The sequence below is a fragment of the Lactuca saligna genome, chromosome 6 (assembly GCF_052625555.1).
Source record: "Lactuca saligna cultivar CGN05327 chromosome 6, ASM5262555v1, whole genome shotgun sequence".
Taxonomy (NCBI): Eukaryota; Viridiplantae; Streptophyta; class Magnoliopsida; order Asterales; family Asteraceae; genus Lactuca; species Lactuca saligna.
Window position 1 is genome coordinate 124,569,641 of NC_136422.1, and position 21,981 is coordinate 124,591,621.

At 34.7% G+C, this 21,981-nt stretch overlaps 2 protein-coding genes and 1 non-coding gene across 3 annotated transcripts; 2 read left to right on the forward strand and 1 right to left on the reverse strand.

Moving 5' to 3' along the window:
* Nucleotides 1-2,125: 2,125 nt before the first annotated feature.
* On the reverse strand, nucleotides 2,126-2,449 carry LOC145002873 (uncharacterized). Its single transcript, XM_078962058.1, has one exon. The coding sequence runs from the start codon at nucleotides 2,447-2,449 to the stop codon at nucleotides 2,126-2,128; it is 324 nt and encodes a 107-aa protein (XP_078818184.1).
* Nucleotides 2,450-3,544: 1,095 nt separating this feature from the next.
* Nucleotides 3,545-3,651, forward strand: LOC145003686 (small nucleolar RNA R71). The gene has a single exon (XR_013662133.1). It is a non-coding gene; the product is annotated as a small nucleolar RNA R71 (small nucleolar RNA).
* A 10,833-nt stretch (nucleotides 3,652-14,484) lies between these two features.
* LOC145000599 (AP-4 complex subunit epsilon-like) lies at nucleotides 14,485-21,206 on the forward strand. The gene is made up of 11 exons (XM_078959855.1): nucleotides 14,485-15,272; nucleotides 15,876-16,061; nucleotides 17,233-17,448; nucleotides 17,554-17,664; nucleotides 18,664-18,861; nucleotides 18,954-19,085; nucleotides 19,360-19,416; nucleotides 19,511-19,627; nucleotides 19,722-19,799; nucleotides 19,873-20,016; nucleotides 20,108-21,206. Exons 1-11 carry the CDS (start codon nucleotides 14,706-14,708, stop codon nucleotides 21,077-21,079), a joined length of 2,778 nt encoding a protein of 925 aa, XP_078815981.1. The 5' UTR covers nucleotides 14,485-14,705; the 3' UTR covers nucleotides 21,080-21,206.
* The last annotated feature ends 775 nt before the right edge of the window (nucleotides 21,207-21,981 follow it).

Sequence of the window (21,981 nt, forward strand, 5' to 3'; positions counted from 1 at the left end):
CACCATCAAATACTCTTCTGGAAAACTATCCCCAATACACTTGTGGTCAAATGCATCCCTTTCTGGATTTTCTAATCTTGAGAGATGGTCAGCTGCTACATTTTCCATTCCTTTCTTGTCCTTGATCTCAATGTCGAATTCTTGAAGTAGTAACACCCATCGGATCAACCTTGGTTTTGCGTCCTGCTTAGCAAATAAAAATTTAATTGCAGAATGGTCAGTATAAACAGTGGTTTTGGACATTATAAGATAAGGACGGAATTGATCAAAAGCATAGACCACGGCCAATAATTCCTTTTCAGTTGTGGTGTAATTTTCTTGAGCCGGATTCAAGGTCTTGCTAGCATAATAAATTGGTTGAAAATGTTTATCGACTCTTTGACCAAGCACAGCACCTAGGGCAAAATCACTTGCATCGCACATAATTTCAAACGGTAAATTCCAATTCGGGGCGATAATGATCGGGGCGTTAGCTAATTTTGTTTTCAATATTTCAAAAGCATTTAAACATTCTGTTGAAAAATTAAAAGGTGCATCTTTTAAAAGTAGTTGAGTTAAAGGTCGAGTTATCTTAGAAAAGTCTTTGATAAAACGACGGTAAAAACCCGCGTGACCCAAAAAACTTCTAACGCCCTTCACATTGGTTGGTGGTGGTAGTTTAGCAATGGTGTCAATTTTCGCTCGATCTACCTCAATCCCCGCCTTGGATACTTTATGACCTAACACAATGCCTTCTTTAACCATGAAATGGCATTTTTCCCAATTCAAAACTAAATTGGTCTTTTCACACTTGGCAAGCATTAAGTCAAGGTTAGTAAGACAATTATCAAAAGAAGAACCGAACACAGAAAAATCATCCATGAATACTTCCATATACTTCTCCACCATATCGTGAAATATTGTCGTCATGCATCGTTGAAAGGTGGCAGGCGCATTGCACAACCCAAAAGGCATTCGTCGGTATGCAAACGTTCCACTAGGGTAGATGAAGGTAGTTTTCTCTTGATCATTTGGATCGATTGATATTTGGAAATAACCTGAAAACCCATCTAAAAAACAATAATAGCAATGACCGGATAGTCTTTCAAGCATTTGATCAATAAAGGGTAAAGGGAAATGGTCTTTGCAAGTAGCATCGTTTAGCTTTCGATAATCGATGCATACTCGCCAACCGGTTACCGTTCGCGTAGGAATAAGCTCGTTCTTTTCGTTCGCCACGACTGTCATTCCTCCTTTCTTCGGCACTACTTGAACAGGACTTACCCACGGGCTATCGGAAATTGAATAAATGATCCCCGCATCCAATAGCTTTACTACCTCCTTCTTAACTACCTCTTGCATATTTGGGTTCAAACGCCTTTGATGTTGCACTACCGGCGTTGCTCCTTCTTCAAGAATTATTTTATGAGAACAATAAGAGGGGCTTATCCCCTTTAAGTCGGTGATTTTCCATGCAATGGCGTTTTTTCTTTTCTTCAAAACCTTCACTAATTGATATTTTTCAATTGGGGTGAGGTCCGATGCAATGATCATAGGCTTCTGTTCACCTTCTTCGAGAAATGCGTATTCTAAGTGTTCTGGTAATGTTTTTCAGCTCCAATGGTGTGCTCTGAACACCAAACACGTCGAGTTCTGGAATTAAACTCGACGAGTTTAGAACAAAAGTTTCCTCATATCCTGATTTTTCGTAGAAACTCGTCGAGTTATTGTGAATAACTCGTCGAGTTTTTTGCTCTGTTGACTTTATCAGTTCTTCGTATTCTGATTCTTCAAGAAGCCTTTCTAATTCTTTCAAATCTCTCTCAGCATTAAAATCATCTTCTGAAGTCGAAATGTGTTCGCTTGCTTCGTCTTCTTTCCATTCTTCTAATAATTCTTCCAAGACATCTACTGAAAAGGCAGTATCATCACTATACTTCGAATGTTTCATGGCTTGATCCATTCCAAAAATAACTTAGTCTTCCCCCACTCGAAGGGTAAGCCTTGAGTCTCGTATGTCTACTATGGCACCTGCGGTATTCAAGAATGGTCTTCCAAGGATTATTGGCACTTGATGGTCCTCCTCCATATCTAGCACAATGAAATCTGCCGGAAAGACAAACTTATCGACTTTTACCAATAAATCTTAACATATACCCCTCGGGAATGTCACCGTCTTGTTTGCTAAGTGGATCGCCATTCGGATTGGTCTCGGTTCCGGAAGGTTTAGCTTTTTAAAGAAAGAGTATGGCATGAAGTTCACACTTGCCCCCGAATCGGCCAATGCATAGCTAGTGGCTAAATTCCCGAATTGGCAAGGAATGGTTAGGCTACCCGGATCACCTTTTTTCTTTGGTAGTTTGTTTAACATTGCGGATGAACAGTTCTCATTTAAGACTACCTTGGATGCTTCCTCCATCTTCTTTCTATTTGTGAGAGGTTCTTTTAGAAACTTTGCATACTTAGGCATTTGCGCGACTGCTTCGATGAACGGAATGTTGATTTGTAAGGCCTTTATGTGCTCCAGGAACTTCTGGTAGTCTTCATTTTGCTTCTCTTGTCGAGCTCGGCCTGGGAATGGTAATGGTGACTTTAATGGCTCAGCTTTTGAATTATTTTGCTCATCAGGTGCGGAACTTGTCGAGTTTTTTTCAGGAACTCGACGAGTTTTTTCTACTGTTAGCAAATTCGGATTTTCTTGATCTTTTCCTTTTGCCTCTTTTTGATCTGTACTTGGGATTGGAGTGAGGGGTGTGACTATCTTCCCATTCCTTGTTGTCACTATGTTAATATGCGCGCCCTTTGGATTTTTTTCGTGTCACTCGGAAGCCCACCTGGTGTTCTTTCGTTGAATTGCTTGGCAAGTTGCCCAAGCTATTTTTCAATATTCAAGATTGAAGCTTGCTGATTCCGGAGCAGAGCTTGTTGATCCATCATCATGGTTTGGTGCTCCTTCATTATCTTTTGTTGATCTCTAATGGCTGCATCGGATTCGTCGTGCCTTTTCTCGGAAGCACTAACGAATCGAGTTAGCATAGCTTCAAGATCCGTCTTCTTCTCTTGCGCCGGTTCTTCTTTTTTATAAAACCCGCGTGCTTTTTGCCTATATTTTTCCTCCTTTGCCTTCTTGTACTCGTCGTAGGGGAGTCATTCCTTCTTGGGCTTTCGCCAATCATCTTCAAACCTATCGCCACTCGAATAGCAAACTTGTGCCTTCCGGTTGCCGTTCTCATCAAGATCGCAATCCTTAGTAAGATGGGGACCACTACAATTGTCACAACCCACCCTTATGGCATGGATGGATTTATCCATCTTTGTCATCCTACGATCCATACTTTCTAGTTTGGCCATCATTGCGGCCATGTCATCGGAAACTGAGTTAACCATGCCTCTAGCTGTATCGTTCCTTAGATTGTGGTATTCTCTTGAATGTTTGGAGAATTCTTCTACCAATGTTTTAATGATAGCTGGTGCTTTCTTCATGAGGGGTCCTTGGGAGTCTAATAATTGTCTGGTTGTGACGTTCACGCCATCATAAAGGATAGAAACCTCTTGTTGCACGTTTAGGTCGTTTTGAGGATAATTTCTTATTAACCCCTTATATCTTTCCCATGCCTCATAGAGTGATTCTCCCAGCAATTGCTCGAAGTTAGCAATTGCTTTCTTCAATTTTGCAATCTTGGAAGGTGGACAAAACTGGTCAATGAATTCCTCGCGCATCTTTTTCCATGTTCTAATGGATCCGGGGGGTAAAGATTTCAACCAATCCTACGCGGATCCTTTGAATGTAACTGGTAACATCCGTAGTAAGACAGTATCGCGAGGCACATTTGGCATATGGAAATAGTCAGCAATGTCCATAACTTCTTCAATGTGCTTGTAGGCATCTTCGTGCTCCTTTCCATAGAATGGAATGTCTTTTAGTTGTGTGAGGATGTGACCCTTTAACTCAAAATTGGCGGTAGCTGGAATTGCAGGTTGCACGAGTCCCGGCCCGGTACCATCTCTTATGCACTTCTTGTAATCTCCCATTGGTATATCGGCGATGTCGGCCATATTATCTCCTTGATCGGGATTGGTTTCCTCACCAAATGTAGATGTGTCGGACTCGATCCCTTTTCCTCTTTGTTTGCGAATAATCAACTCCGGATTGTCTACGGGTGGTATTGGTGTAGAACTAGAGCCTCGGGTCATAAAAAAACCTGGAAAAAAAAAAAAAAAAAACAAGCGTAAAACGAACAAAGACGAAGAATTTACGAAACTGTTAACAGAAGAGTAAACTCGATGAGTTTTAAGAATAAACTCGACGAGTTTAATGAAAAATTATAGAAAATCAATAAGAACTAAAAACAGGTAACTTTATGCAAGAAAGATCTAACACAAAGGATCGATAATACCAGCAAACAATATAATTATTAGAACCGTTCCCCGGCAACGACGCCAAAAACTTAATGTGTGTAAAACGAACTAGTTTTAATCCTAACAAACTCAAATGTAAACAAACACACGCAGGCAGTGTACCTATTGATGTGTGTAAAACTCACTTAGTTTTAAACCTACTTTAATTATCAAATAACACACAAAAGGCAGTGAACCTATCAATTGTGGTATAGCTAAATAAGCAGGGTATCAAACATAGGGAACGACAAATTAAATTAAAAACTAATTCTATCTAAGTTAATTAAGAAATAGGGGTTTTTCTCTAGTTTTATAAGACTAGAAACTTACTAACTATAACTAATTTAAGACTAGAAAATAACAACTTAACTAGATTCAATAATTGGAAAGGAACTTCTGTTTAGTTCAACTTGGTTAAATCTATGGTTGATTTTAAGGTAATAGTGCAATGGATTAATTCTTTCATTGGTTACCGATTCAAGTGATTAGGTTCATGTTCACTACCCTAGTCCTTAGCAAATAAACTAACTCAAACAGTGGCCAATTGTTTAATTTAATTATATTTACTAGATTAATTATTCGGGTTAAGTTAGACTTGCAATAGCTAATTAATTTATTATTTTTAATTAACCTCTTGTTTGATGGTCATCTTACAAGCTTGCACATGAATTTACTCAATTTTCTTATTAATTCTAGTTTCATATTCATTAATCCTAGACATATAGTATAGTGGTCACATATCATATGAGGTTGATAATCAATAGATGTTCATGCTAATCAATTATCTTCCTATTAACAGGAAATTAATTATTATTCACACACAAGGTTCTTTAGCAAGCTAAAATAACAAAAATTCACCAACTTGGAATTAATCCTACCAATCAATCAAACCATATTGTTAACTTTGTATCCCCAAACAGAAGTCTAAAGGTTTTAGTTCATAATTAAAGTAAATAACAGCAAACAAACAAAGTCAAGTTGCTTAATCATATTGATAAAACAAAAGAATAAGTAGAATGATGAAATTGTGCCTTAATTACTCCCCGGAATTGAATTCTAGCTTTCTTTGTCAACTTCTAGGGTTTTTTTGGCTTCTCAATCGCAGCAAAACACTTCTGAATCGTCCTAGAACTCCCTCTAATCGATCTGTGGCGTTATCTTTAAATAAGCGAATCGACTCGTCGAGTCTAGCGGTGACTCGTCGAGTCCCTCTCACATTCCCCGTATTGCGATAACTATCTGGAATTCCGAGTCATTATCTTTCTGATTCTTCGACCGGACTCGTCGAGTAGCCTATCTGACTCGACGAGTAGGTTCCATTTTTAGTGTTTTTCTTCTTCATTCCATTCTCGAGCTCCTAACCGCTTCTCCTGCTCCCTTTTGCTTCCGAGCTTCATCTTTGGACTGAAAAACATAATTTAACACTTTTAAGTACCTTTTGTCCATAATATGCGATAATTTAGCTAATATATGAATAAAAAACTATACTTAATACACACTAAATATGCACATATCACCTATCGATAGTAGTTTAGTTTAAGCAAGTAGGGTATCGAACACAGGGAACGGTAACAATCAAATTAAGTACTAGTATTACCTAATTAAAAAACAATTAATAAAATAGGGGGGTTTCTCTAGTTTTGCAAGACTAGAAACTTAATCAATCAATTAACTTTCAAACAAAGACAATTAACAACTAAGAAGAACAAGAAAGGACAACTAGATTCAATGATAAAAGAGACTTCTGCTTAGATTCGATTCACTTATTCCTATGGTTGATTTCGTGGCAGATGCAATGAATTAATATGTCAATGGTTACCGATTCCTAATGTGATTGGGTTCATGTTCATTATTACCAATCCTTTAGTAGACAAGTTAATTCAAACAGTGATCAAGTGATTAAATTAACAAGTTTCCTAATGTTCAGTTCGTATCAAGTAAGACTTATAATAATAATTAATCAAATTGGTTTAATTCAATCAATTCATGTATGGTTGTTCATCATACATGCTCACACATTGATTTACATATTTTATAGTTAACCCTACTTTCATATTCACTATTCCTAGGCATACAATCTTATATTCATAAAATTATATGAATCAAGTAATCAAGAAGATATTCATGCAACTCAATCACTTATTTGTTAACTAAAAACATTTATTATCAATACATAAGGATCTTTAATAAGCTTTAACAAGATGAATAACCAAATTAATATCAATTCAACCACTCAATCAAACCATGTTCATAAGATTATCTCATCTAAGCAGAAGTAAAAAGCTTTTAGCTCATATCTACAGCAAGTAATAACCTAAAATCAAAATCTAATGATTCAAACATGGTTCAAAACAAAGATTAAGAAAAGAAGAATGATTATTTGCCTTTGATTCTCTTTGAAATTGTTTCTTAGGTTGCAATCTCGAAAATAGCAGCTTCAAAAACCCTTCTGATCTTCAAAAATTGCAGCTAGCCTCCAGCCAAAATTAGGGTTCGGGCCTATAAGTCATCTATTTATAGTTTCCAAAAATCGACCCAACTCGTCGAGTTTTTGAGAATAACTCGACGAGTTTTTCTAATAATTCGCGCGTCCAACGTGTACGGCAAGGCATCCTTAAATCTAGAATATTCTAATAAACTCGTCGAGTTTATGCTAAAAACTCGTCGAGTTTCTTCTTTTATTTTGCTCCTTCTTTTACTTCTTGATTTCCAAGCTTCCAATCACTCAATCCTCTTCCTTTTTCATGCAAGCATGTCTTTTATTGCTGAAATTGAAATATTAAGCTAATTAAGTACCTTTTGTTCATTAAATGATATAAAATCAACAATAATTACTAAAATAATGAATGATTTCTATGACTAAATAAGCTCATATCAAGGAGTGTAGATACATACATCTTGAGTTCCTTGGATAGTAAGCACCAAAAAATGGAATGCCTTTAATGGCTTGTACCCAAAACCTTAGCAACGAAAAGACTTGAAGAGAGGGGAAAGGGTGAGAAAATTTTCAACTATATGAGGAAGAAGGAGGAGTGTACAAAAATAAGGACCTTAGGAGGATCCTATTTATAACCAATAATGGAAGCCTTGTGTCACACCCCCAAACCGAATTAGCAGAAACATTCGGGGGCGGAGGATGTCATGTACAGTATCACAACAATGCATAATAGTAAACAAGAAACAACATCATCCATTGCATTAATAGTATAATTCAGTACAAGTGTGTTCTGTGCAATAATAATAAGATACCAAAAATGAATAATCAAAATAAAGACGAGTCTGAAATTGCTCCGTCTTCTCAAAACCTGTCATCTGTACCTGTCTACTGGTGACCTGAGAATGCAAGTTATTTTGAAAGAGAGGATCAGTATTTAAGCTGGTGAGTTCATAAGTATTTAGTGTCAACTGTTGTATAAGTTTGAAGAAAACTGTTTTTGAATGTTGTAAATGTTTGTAATGAAAGTTTGTTGTAAATGTTTGTAGTAATTGTTTGAATCTCCTAGAAAATCCTATATTTTCTACTAAAATGTAGCCTTCTACCAAGACCCGAATGTTCTGAACGTTTGTTTCTTTGTAAAAGTGAGTGTTTTTCCCAAGTGTGACTATCATTACCCAAAATATAGTTTTACATTACCGTTTATGTGAGAAGATCACAATGTGAATGCACTGGGAAAATAATAAAGTACTATAGTATTGTATATAGTAACTACTGTTGTACTAACTACCTTAATTCAATTGTTAATTCAGGTATTATGTGATATGATTGTAACCATACTTGATCGACTAGTTGAAAACACGACGCTCGAAGACGTTGAAATGTTATGGAATTCGTCACCCGTAGACCTACAGGTCCCACTGTAGCTAGCAACAAGGTGTAGGATGGTCAATCCAGTATAGATCTATACACAAATTCAATCTCTCCCTCCAGGAGACCCTGGTTACAAAACGAGACATAACAGTATGATGCCATTTCCTGAAGTAGTGGCTCACATTTATGTTATAGTATTCTTGTATTTGTATAGTATGCTCTATCTGTTCTAGTGTATTGTATGTTCTCTTTGTATAGTATGTAGTATGTTCTCTTTGTATAGTGTATTGTATGTTCCTCCTTGTTTCTCATTATAGTATGTTCTTTCTATTTCTTCTTATAGTATGTTTGAACTGACTCATGTATGAATTGAATCTAGTATGTTTCATTGTACTATAAATAGTGAGTAGTAATCTCCTAAATTATACCTATTATAGTTTACTAGTAATGTTGTTTGAATGACTGAGTATATTTGTACATCTTTGTTATCTAAAAGCATTGAACTAATGTAAGAACTTTTATATCTATTCATATATACATAATATATAAGTAAGATTCAAATGACATTTGGACAAACAACTGATACCCTAGGTCCACAACCAAACAAGGAACACGAAATAAAGCGAGTTATCAGTCCTAAGTCCTTTCAACCTTGTTTATATAACTATATATTAATAGACATGATTTTGACAATATATAAGTTTAAAAGAGTTTGATAAATAGTTTTAGAATATAAAAGAGTTTGATAAAATGTTTTGAAATAGTTGTTTGATAACATAGATTTGAAGTATAAGAAATCCATCTATTTGATAGTTATTAATCACATGTTATTGATATAATAACTATAATGTTTTAACTTGTATCCCCCCCCCCCCCCCCATAAAAGTATTTAAAATCATTTAAAAGGTTAGTTAGGGGTATGAACTCATCTGTAGTGAGTGGATTGAATGTAAGTTCGGTAAAGGATGCTGAGTGCTAAGTGAAATCTCGGGCACAAACGGATCCTATTAAGCATATAATAACACATATATGTATATAATTAGTGTATAAACAACTAATCATGTAAGGAAACCACCTTAGGGATTAGGAAACACTTAAATTGAAGTGTTACAATCACAAATGATTGTCTTAGAGGAGTTTAAGGCCACACAAAGGTGTGTACGGCCAGGAGTTTACGACCAAAAAGGTATACGACCAAGGGGAGTATACGACCCTTGGTGTATACGGTCCTAGAGTGTACAGTCAAGGAGTTTATGGCCGTACACTCATGGGAGGACTTGAAAACAAGGTGCTTTCATGGCCCAAACAAGCATTCAAGTGTTCTCGGTTCTAGGCTCGAACATAAGGGAGTTTTAGGGCCAAAACATGCACCAACACAAGAGTTTACGGCCATGCAAGGGTTTACGACCGTAAAATCTTGGTGTTCATGCATAATATGATGTTTCAAGGCTAGGGTTTATGTAATAAGCAAGCCGAACTATAAGATAGAAGTGGTATTCACGTTTTTGAAGCTTGTAAGGGGGTTCACGGTCCAAGAACAAGTATATGTTCTTGGTGAAAGTATTGAATACTTGAAGATCTAACCAAAAAGAATGATTCCATGGAAGAAATCAAAGGGTAATACAAGATCAAGAAGCATAACCACTAATAAAATGGAAAGATTGCTTACATTTTGGAAGATCAAGGTGAAAACTTGATGAATGTTGAGAGGAAATCTGATTTCCTGAGTTAGAGGTGGAAAAGGTGGTGAAGGAAGAAGGAATATCATACTTAAGGTGGTGAGTTCATGGCCAAGGAGGTGTTTACGGCCGTAAACTCCTTATGGTGGAATTTCCGGCTTGTATGTTGCACACTGAACTTTATACGATACTTCCTAACACTTTATCCTTTAAGGTACTAGGCTTAGAACACTCAAACAGACCCTTAACAAGGCTAAAAGATAACAAATGCAAGTCTAACTTTGATTGAGTTGAATGGATGTGCAAGATAGAAATTTCGGGTTGTCACACCTTGGATAACCCTAATTGAATATTATAATAATATCTCAAATATAGTAATTATCTAACTCCTTATTTATCAATAAGAAGTCATTCTAGAAACCTTAAGAGGCTTCTCAAAACTGCCCCCTCCCCCAGGAAGGTTCTAGAACATCTCTTTTTCAACTATTGAACAATTATAGCTTAGCCACTGCACTTTCAGTTAATTCTAATTTACCTAAAATTAATTCTAATTAAATTATGATTAACTCTTAATTAATTATTAACATTTCAAATTAATATAGTAATCATATAATATATTAATAAATCTTTTATTTCAGTTTGTAATTAATTTGATAAATTAATTAATCAATCAATCAATCTCTCTCTCTCTCTCTCTCTCTCTCTCTAAAAGTCATTATATTCAGTTACTGATTATGAGGGCAACCCAAAAAGGACTTTGCTTCGAATTCAAGAATATACCAATTTAGTTACTGGCTTAGTATTTCGAGATCTCATCGGCTTATGGTTTCATGTGTTGAATCATAAGTCTTTTTTATTAGAAGAAAAATGGAAAGAGTCGATAGATGCGTGTAATATATCACAGACAATGATATACCCATTGGCACATATTTTCAATCTCTCATCAGCGTATGATACATTAAGCTGAATCATAAAACTTTAAAAAAGAATGTAAGGCTAATAATAGATTGTTTCGGTCATGCTGAGGTGAAATCAGCATGGATCATTAACAATTTAACTCATCAAGAAGGAGTTGTTTAAACTTCTGTATCATAGAGTAAGTTGCAATCTTGAATAAAAGATTCATCATTAATTCATAATGGCACCATGTCTACCTCAAACAAGGAAGTCGGGGACATGAACAACCCTTTGTCATTTAAGGACCTGATAAGTATCTCTTATGTTGATGACTATGCAATCAAGGTAAGCCATTGGGTTATGTTCAATGTTTCAGTAGAACATGAGACCTGATGCATACAAAAGCATGCTTCCAGGGACAGGGTCCAGTAAAGATGATTAACATAAAAATAATAAACACCCCAGAATTTTATCAATATTTTTCATTTCGACCAGGCTTTTTCACTTTTTAGAGTTTAGACAATGCTAGACAATCAACGTGAGAGAGTGACTTAATGTTTTCAGCAGATGGTCTCAGTGATGAGAGACTTAGAGAGATTTAGTCACATACAATAACATGCTTTTAGGGATGATGATGTGTCATAAGTTGCATACTAGGCTCAAATTGCCACCATCAGTTTCCTTTTATATATAATGGTACCAAAGAATGATATAAGAATACAAAAGTGTATTAGACATAACAAAAGTTTGCTGCAATGTTCATGAGTGCTTATGAATAAGATTTGAGCATTGGATTACACCTGCACTTGTTGGCATCACTTCATGGAATTTATCTCGAGTGATTGCAAGACGATAATATCATATGGTCTTAAAACCAAGATATATGGTTTATTGTTTGCAAGTTGGTTGTGTATTGATAATGCGTAAACGCATCAGTAACTTGATGTTATAAAACACATTGTTGTGCATGATTTGATGAGTGAATAGTAAATGCATATAAGTCGAAGTTTATCTGTTCCTTTTATCCTAAGAGGGTAAAAGCGAAGTTTGGGCCCCTCGATGATTTGGTTTGACTTATGTGTCGGGCCCGATCAGGACTGAATTGATGTGTTCAATTAACTTCTATGTCAAAAAAATCAGAGATCAATAAACAAACTGCTGGACAATAAGTATGACTATGTTCCATGTAATTTTCCGCACGATATCTAGAACGGAGGACTATATGATCCCTTATCTAAAGGACATGTTACTGATAAGATCAGAGTTCGATAGTGTCTTTGAGAGCTACGATTGCTAATTGGACAATACTTGCATTTCTAGTTACTAGACTTATCCAAGTGGGCGACTGTTGGATTAGTGTCTAAGCTCGTAACTATATTTGGTAAGTACTTGACTTGGTTGTGCATGGTCCTTTTGGGTTGCCTTCACCAAAACAACTTGACAGGATGATTTATGGAGAGAGAGAGAGAGAGAGAGAGAGAGAGATTATTATAGTTTAATTAATATTAGTCAAGAATTAATTAAGAATTACTTTTGTGGCTAAAAAAGATTAATTAATTAAAGGGGACGGGAACTGTCAATTGTGTGATAGTTGATTTTGGGTTGAGAATCCTTAAGGTTTAGGGCATAGACAAAATTAAGGTGGAGTCCATCTTAAATTGGTCCAAGGAGGCCTTATTCCAAAAGGTTCTCAAGCTGCTTAGGGCCTACGTCATCCAATTAGGGTTTTGACTGAAACCCTAGCAGCACAAGTATATAAGGACCCATAGGGCTAGCAAAATCGGCCACTTGATCCCTGGGAAGCTTGGAGCCGATTTTTTCCCCTCATCCTCTCTCCTAAACATCATCCTCTTGCTTGCGGTGTTTGTAAGCCACTAGAGGTGTTACACTTGTGACACTAAACTTCTTGAAGATCAAAGGATTCTTGCAACTATTGAAAGGTATCATCTAAACTTGTTATATTGTAGATCTCATTTTTGATAGTATGCTAGATTAGGGTTTCGAGTCTTCGATGAATTGCATGTATAATAGTGAAACCTAGATCCAAGCATTTAGGGTTTTGCATGAGCACATATGATTGTTCTTTTGTATAAAACCCATCACATCTTTGTTTTGTGTTGCTGCTATATCGATGACACCAACTATATTGTCGGCAACCTATTGTCTACATTTGGTAGGGGTGTTCACGGGGCGGTTCGATTTGGATAGTAATAAAATTATGAACCGTGAGCACGGGGCGAGTACTTCACATGCACCAACAGAAACCGAACCGAATTGCTTACAAAAATGAACCGAACCGAACCGTATAAACACGGGTAACCACGGTTCGGTTCACGGGTAACCGTTAAATGTAAATATTCACTAAAACTATAAACCAATTATATATTCAAAAATATTGTTAAACTATTTTATAAACCAATTATATATTAAAAAATAATTGTTAAACTGTTTTGTAAATTTAATGTGACTTTCTGTTGATGTTGAATTTTGTTTCGAACCTCTGCGGATGTTGAATTTTGGATGGATCCTTTATATCATGAAACAGTGAATAAATTAAATGGCTTAGGAATAAGGGTTAACTTGAAACAATTAGAACATGGTGATGATGTTCCTGTTTTTCTATTCAATATATATATATATATATATATATATATATATATATATATATATATATATATATATATATATATATATATATATATATAACAATTAGAACATGGTGATGATGTTCATGTTTTTCTATTCTATATATATATATATATATATATATATATATATATATATATATATATATATATATATATATATATATATATAGAGGTTCGGTATCCGCGGATATCAAAATATAAAAACCGAAACTGAACCGTAGATACCCGGTTTTTTCGGTTTCGGATTACCGTATCCGCTCGGTTTTTTGATTTTACGGTTTTTTTGCACACCCTAACATTTGGTGCGCCATTATACCCGACATTGCCACTAAAGGCATGGATGCTAACTTAGTTAACCTAATATGTGATTGTTTATGCAATAACCTTGTATGTTGATTAAATGTCTTGATCCAATGGCTGTCATCTATCTATCCTGGAATTTGTTTGTACACACCTATTTGTAGAGACCTCATTAGAGGGAATAAGTTGTTGCCGCTAAATCCTAAATCAATTAGATATTTCTTTTAGCCTTTTTTATTGATTATTTGATATGATTTCCCTTCTATTTGTTCTCCGGCAACTCCACCGTTCCTTTGCTATTCTTATGCGATGAAGACCAAGCAATATCACAATGCCACCAACCGTCACACCACCAACCACCACCAGTTTAAACCACCACAACAACAAACTACGTCTATTCTCTCTCTACATATCTGTTTTCACCATTGTTTTCCCTCTATATCCGATGATTCCAACGATAAAATGCCTATTTCGGCGACCTAGACCGAACAACACCATCGATGACCTTAAATATCTTCAAATATAAAAAAGTTAACTATCAATGTCTATGAGCATTATGGTTGCATTTTTTTTGCTTAATTGTTAATCTAAATTCTTAAATATCTTCAAATATAAAAATAGTTATATATATATATATATATATATATATATATATATATATATATATATATATATATTTATGTGATTTGCTCTAAAATTTTAAAAACTAAAATCGTGTTAAAATAAAATAAAATCTCTAACAAATTAACACAATCCAAGAACACAAACTTTGCATAAAACCAAAACACAAACCCAAGCCACGTGCATTACACGCGTCTCTCCAAATTCAACATCTTCCTCCACAAACAAAACCTTCCCCAATTTTTACTCACACTTGTTACCTACTGAATTCCCTGATCTATTCTAGCTTTACTTCATCCAACAGAAACCCTGAAATCGCACAATTCATACACTGCAAAGCTGGAGCAGTTGAAGACGATCGGTAGGGAGCTCGCAATGGGCTCCCAGGGTGGCTTCGGCCAGTCGAAGGAGTTTCTGGACCTCGTCAAATCAATCGGAGAAGCCCGATCCAAATCCGAAGAAGACCGTATAGTCCTCCATGAGATCGAGATGCTAAAACGCCGAATCAACGAGCCGGATATCCCCAAAAGGAAGATGAAGGAGTATATCATCCGTCTTGTGTACATCGAGATGCTTGGTCATGATGCTTCTTTCGGGTACATTCATGCCGTTAAGATGACACACGATGATTCACTTCTACTGAAACGAACTGGTTATTTGGCTGTCACGCTGTTTCTGAATGAGGATCATGATTTGATTATATTGATTGTGAATACGATCCAGAAGGACTTGAAATCAGATAATTATTTGGTCGTTTGTGCTGCTTTGAATGCTGTTTGTAAGTTGATTAACGAGGAGACTATACCTGCTGTGATTCAGCAAGTGGTTGAGTTGTTAGGGCACCCAAAAGAGGGGGTTAGGAAGAAGGCTGTGATGGCGCTGCATAGCTTTTATCAGAGATCTCCATCCTCTGTCAATCATCTTGTATCCCACTTCCGGAAGGTTAGTGTTTTTTAATTATACAGACTTTCTGCTTGTAGAATAGAAACTTTAGCAATAGCAGCATTACTGAAAGCATTAAATCTGATACTTTGCTTTAAGAATTTGAAGCTTGTTTAGTTCAATACGATTTGCCTTGAATTGATATGCGCATACACTCTACCCCTTCTTGATAGTATGGTTTAAGTAAATCTTTTGTTCTTTGAATTACTTCTTCCTTAAGAACATTGCTTTGGACCCTTCCAATATTGAGGTGAAATTTCCCTGCTTCTAATGATATTTTATATGCTCTGCATTAATTCGATAGTTTCATCTTTTATGGTCAATTTACCTCAAAAAACTTCATCAAGCTAGTTAAATTAGCAGAATTTATACATGATTTTGCTCTTCAACTTTACTTGAAAAGAATCCATACAATTTTATCAGTCTGTTGAGTGAAAGGACAAAAGATGTCTATGAATGGAATCAACTGAATTTTGTGATGCATTTTGCATATTTCCTCTCAGTTTTTTATTGGATACATTCCATTGACTAATCTTAAGAGTTCATACTTTGTCAATATCAATATCTTCTGATCCTCAGACTTGTACATAATCTATTTTGCAGAAACTTTGTGATAATGACCCTGGTGTCATGGGTGCTACACTTTGCCCTCTATATGATCTTATCACCATAGATGTAAATTTATACAAGGATTTAGTTGTAAGCTTTGTGAACATTCTTAAACAAGTTGCAGAGCGCAGATTGCCAAAAAGTTATGACTATCATCAGACACCTGCTCCATTCATACAGGTATGCTTCTTCAAGTATTGCATACATATATACAATTAACCTACTTCAAAGAACATATTATAACTCCTTCTATCTTAAAAATCCAACACTTCCCTTTTTAGACTGTTTCTTATAGAATGAAATTTTTTCTGTTTTGTAACTTTTCAATGCCACTTTACTTTTTTGCCCAACAGTAATTATCACTTGAAACCAGTGACTATGATTTTGGTTCACAAGTTTTCTTTACTTTTATTTTTTATTTAGGTCTTTTTAAACATATCTTTACTAGGATTGCTTCTAGATATGCACCATTCTATGCTTTCTTCACAGGAAAAGTTTCATAAACAATGGAAAGTTTAACAAAAATGGTTTTAGGATTTAGATAAAATTGAAGCCAAAACAAATTATTCTAATCAATTTAATAAGTTGGTTAAAAAGAGTTTTGAAACTTTACCTCATGTATTCTATATTCTTATTCTGACGGTTTATGGTTACATCCATTTCAACCGTTGAATTTATGCTGCATGTGAAGAAAACCAATTATTCTAATCAATTTTCTAATATAGTTAATAACTGTTTTTTAAACTTCTTAATAGAAAAATTGCCAAAAGGTGAATGGAACAAAATAATCCCTTGATAATAATGGTTATAAAGTTACTAAATCATGTCATGTTTCTACTTTCTAGCTGCAAATATATGGTTTCACTATTACATAGCATTTTGAAACATAGAGATTCTAGTTCTAAATCAATGCATGCTTTTGGTATTCATTTTAGTACAATCATTTATAGAAGAAGTAAATTATTAACAAGTAAAAGTTGTATTGTAGACACCATTCTATTGATTCAGCCACTTGATCATTTTCTTTAATGATTAACCCTTACACCTTTTTTTAATCTTCTAGAAAAACCATTTTCTTGGAATTGGGTATTTGAAAAAGTTCAAATATAGAAAAAAAAACACACAACATACTTTGATCATTTTATCTATATAGCAACTCAACAATTAGGTTTTGTATGATTAGTATTACAATAGTTCAGGGCTAAATCGATAAAATAGTGAAAAAACAACACAATACAACTTATATTCCTGATAGACTTTGGATTACTGAGATCTTCACCTAAATTTCAAACTTTCTTGATGCTAACAATTAAAAGTTATAACATGATTATTAAATTATTTGAATATACAGATTAAGTTGCTAAAAACTTTAGCATTACTGGGTAGTGGTGACAAAAAATCAAGTGAACAAATGTACACAGTGATTGGAGACATAATGAGGAAAAGTGACACAACAAGTAACATAGGAAATGCTATTCTTTATGAATGCATATGTTGTATCTCATCAATACAACCTAGCCCTAAGTTATTGGAAACAGCAGCTGATGCCATTGCTAAATTCCTCAAGGTATCAGTTTATTTCTCTACTTAAAGAACTTTAAAAGTTTTTGTTTTTATATGAAAATGTAATTTGCATTTTTTTTTTTTTTTTTTTTTTTTTGTGCATTTGTAGAGTGATAGTCATAATTTGAAGTACATGGGTATTGATGCTCTTGGAAGATTGATAAGAATAAGTCCAGATATTGCTGAACAACATCAACTTGCTGTTATTGATTGCTTAGAGGTGAGTTGGATTGAATTCACTTAGTTATGCTTTTTTTTTTTGTGATTAAATGATTTAAATCTTTATATTTTATTTAGACTGTTTAAAATAACCATTTTTATTGATTTACTCTTTGTGTAGTGATTAAGCCATATTATACTTATATGGACTGTTTTTTAAAGAACAAAATTTTCCTTGTTACCCTGTTTTGAAAAGGTTTAATGTACAAAGAGCACAATGTACTTTCTTAATTTTATCAGTTTTTTCATTAAACTATTAATTTTTAGGGTTAATCTCAAAAAAAAACCATTATATTTTGTGTTTTTTCCAGATTAAACCTCAAAAAAAGAAAATTGCCTGAAAAAAACCTTGTATTTTTTCATTTTTCCCGAAAAAGCCCTCGACTTTGTATTTTTTTTCAGAAAAAAACCTTCAACCTTCTAAATGCTTCCAAATAAACTCTCAACTTTTTTAGTTTTTCTCGAAAAAACCCTCACATTTTACAATTTTTTTTGGCAAAAAATGACCAAAAGGGCCAAATCTAAAAAAAAACGTTATTTTTTGTTTTTTTTCCGGATTAAACCTCAAATTTTTTTTTTTTGCCAGAAAAAAAGCGTTGAATTTTTTCATTTTTCCCGAAAAAGCCCTCAACTTTGTATTTTTTTTTTCCGAAAAAAAACCTTCAACTTTCTAAATGCTTCCAAATAAACCCTCAACTTTTTTAGTTTTTCTCAAAAAAGTCCTCACATTTTACAATTTTTTGGCAAAAAACTAAAAGAGCCAAATCGGGAAAAATGAAAAAATATAAAGTTTTTTCAGGCAATTATCTTTTTTTGAGGTTTAATCCAGAAAAAACACAAAATATAAGGGGATTTTTTTTTTTTTTTTTTTTTTTTTTAACCCTAGTTTTTATTGATTTGCCTTACCCACTGTACTGTTATTATATTATTAATCATTAAAAAAAAGTATTGTGCTTTTATAACATATACATATTGAGTTTGCATTCATTTTTTAACACAGGACCCTGATGACACTCTAAAGAGGAAAACTTTTGAGCTTTTATATAAAATGACGAAATCGTCCAATGTGGAAGTGATAGTTGACCGAATGATTGACTACATGATTAGCATTAATGATAGTCATTACAAAACCGAAACAGCATCCAGATGTGTGGAGCTTGCAGAGCAGTTTGCTCCCAGTAACCATTGGTTTATCCAGGTTTAAATAACACATACACATTAATTTTATTTCCAATTTCCAATTTTTATAAATCACTTTTTCATTTTTAATAATAATTTTCTATCTTTCAGACCATGAACAAAGTGTTCCAACATGCTGGGGATCTGGTGAACCCTAAGGTGGCTCATAACTTGATGAGATTGATTGCTGAAGGCTTTGGTGAAGATGATGAGTCAGCAGACAGTCAGCTCAGATCATCTGCTGTATGTAACTCATAATAAAGAAAGATTACCGTTTCAATAGTGAAAACTCATTTTTATTTATTTCAATATTATAGAAAGAGGGTATTTTGGTCTTTTTATACAGAAACAAAGAATAGAAATAAATCAGTAAAAGGAATGGTGAAATCTATAAAACATGGAATTTGGAGGAATATGATGGAAACCAATTTCATCCATTTGCCAATGAAACACACAATGGAATGGAATCTTGGATTCCAATTCCGTTTTGTAATGGTTTTAATGTTTTTGGGTGCAGGTGGAATCTTACCTTAAAATAGTTGATGAGCCAAAGCTTCCATCTGCATTTCTTCAGGTAACTTTTCGTTTATATAATGTGAAAATCGTTTGTGTTTTTTATCTTATATTTTAGTTTTTTTTTTTTAAAAAAAAAAAAAAAAAAAAAACAGGTGATATGTTGGGTGTTGGGTGAATATGGAACTGCAGATGGTAAATATTCTGCTTCCTATATTAGTGGCAAGCTATGTGACGTGGCAGAAGCACATTCAAGTGATGACATAGTTAAGGTATGCTCATGCTTATGATTTTTTATTTTTTATTTTTTATAATCTTATTTAGTTTTTTTATGAGCATTCATTATATTTTCTACATTTTTTAAAGGCATATGCAGTGTCAGCACTTATGAAAGTATATTGTTTTGAAAAAGCCGCTGGAAGAAAATTCGATCTGTTACCAGAGGTCAGTAAACAATATCAATATCCCACATTTTATTATATTTATTATTTATTTTTTAATTCTATTATCATTGCAGTGTCATACATTACTTGAAGAAATGTCAGCATCTCACTCATCTGATCTCCAGCAACGTGCATATGAATTCCAAGCAATTCTTGACCTCGACTCCAATTCCATTGATAATATAATGCCACTTGATGCAAGCTGTGAAGACATTGAAGTAATCTCTCTCTCTTTTTAAATTCTAAATAAAAAAACATTTTAATATTCTTCTTCTAATTTTTTTTTTTTAAAATAAATTCCTACTACAGATCGATAAGACCTTATCGTTTCTCAATACTTATGTCCACAAATCCTTAGAAGAAGGAGCCGAACCATATATCCCCGAAAACCAACGTTCCGGAACCTTAACCGTCATTCCCAACATCCCATACGACACCTCATCTCACTCTCTTAGGTTTGAGGCGTACGAGGTTCCAAAACCCGTGGTCCCCACAAGACCACCACCCCCAACAACCACCACCTACCCAACCGACCTCGTACCCGTATCCGTATCCTTACCCGAACCCTCCTACCACCAACCGGCCCGGTTCTCCGGACCCGTACCCGACCCGAGTCCTACCGACCTCCGGTTACGCCTCGATGGGGTCCAGAAAAAATGGGGAAAACCTTCTTACACGTCATCCGCCACGTCATCGTCCACCTCAAACTTTGACTTTAACAGAACCACAGTCAACGGGCCCACACAACCCGATAACGTGGTGGTCCCGAAGGCGCGCGAGTCGAGACATGTCGAGGTTTCGGAAGAAAAACAAAAACTCGCGGCGTCACTTTTCGGCGGGACGTCTTCGTCTTCGCGGTTGGAAAAGAAACAACCGGTGGCGGCAACTGCCAGTAGTAAGCGGCCTGCTACCGCGGTGGTGGCGGCGGCACCGCCGCCACCGCCGGATTTGCTGGATTTAGGTGAAATGAGCGGGTATTCGATGGTTGTGGATCCGTTTAAACAATTGGAAGGTCTTCTTGATGTGAGTCAAGATGGGAGTACTTCTTCTTCTTCTTTGACTATACCTACAAATGGGCATAATCAGAATTTGATGATGATAAATGAAAAAGACGAATTTACCCCTGTGAACGGGTCGCCTAATGTAAGCAATAAAACGACGGCGACATTGACTAAGGGTCCGAGTTTGAAAGATGCGTTGGACAAAGATGCACTTGTGAGACAAATGGGTGTAAACCCAACAAGCCAGAATCCTAATTTATTTAGTGATTTGCTGAGTTGATTAGTTTTTTTTTTTTTTTTTTTTTTTTTTTTTTTTTTTGGTGTTTTAAAATATTTGGTGTTTGATTGTTATATTGCTGTGTATTATTAAGATTCATCTGTGTTTTTAAAACTTTTTATTTTGGTTATTGGGAGAGGAGTTGGTGTATTGTTTGGGGGAAATATGTTTTTTTTTGGTTTGTATGGTGTACATTTTGCCTTAATGCATCCATTGAAGAATTGTAATAATGATATGCAGAAGTCTGTGAATCTGTAGGTTGAGTATTACATATAATACTAATCTAGAGATGAAACATATTGGAAGACTTTAATACTCATCTTGATTTTTGAACTTTGTTATCTTTATCATCGTTTCAAACCTTCAAACTTTGTCAAAAGTTGAGTTGATATATTCTGATGTAGATTAAAATGCTATAATTTATCTACAACTGAAAATTCCTTGGTAGATCTGTTGGTTACTTCATTGTATTGAGATTTGGGAGAACGGATGGGTAAAGTTGTGATTTGTGGGGAACTAGGAAATCATACACGTATTACATAAAATATTGTCTTATTGTAAAAGTTGTATCTTGATATGAGCTTATTAAAACGTTTTAAGAATTTATTTACAACGGACTATTAATTAAGTAGCGAAGTTATTTGTTATTTTTAAGTTTGACAGAATGTGAAAAATAATTTAAAGTAGAATTTCTAGCCTTCTACATGTAAGCCCAATAATAAGATGACATTATGGTTTTTAAGATTCCGAATTAGATCTATGACCTACAAATAAAAATTGATCCCAATTAGACTACGATATATCTAAAATAAGATTTATATTGAGATATTAGGAGCCTAACATGGCTCTTTAGATCTCAATCTGATCCATTCCCACATCTTTTATCTTTATTGTGTAGTCGAGAT

Bases quoted from the DNA above. Each gene is read 5' to 3' on its own strand.
- LOC145002873 (XM_078962058.1), bottom strand. From the start codon at position 2,449: ATGCCTAAGTATGCAAAGTTTCTAAAAGAACCTCTCACAAATAGAAAG.
- LOC145000599 (XM_078959855.1), top strand. From the start codon at position 14,706: ATGGGCTCCCAGGGTGGCTTCGGCCAGTCGAAGGAGTTTCTGGACCTC. The intron at 15,273-15,875 runs GTTAGTGTTTTT...TCTATTTTGCAG, and splicing joins TTGTATCCCACTTCCGGAAG to AAACTTTGTGATAATGACCC. The intron at 19,086-19,359 runs GTATGTAACTCA...TTTTGGGTGCAG, and splicing joins GTCAGCTCAGATCATCTGCT to GTGGAATCTTACCTTAAAAT.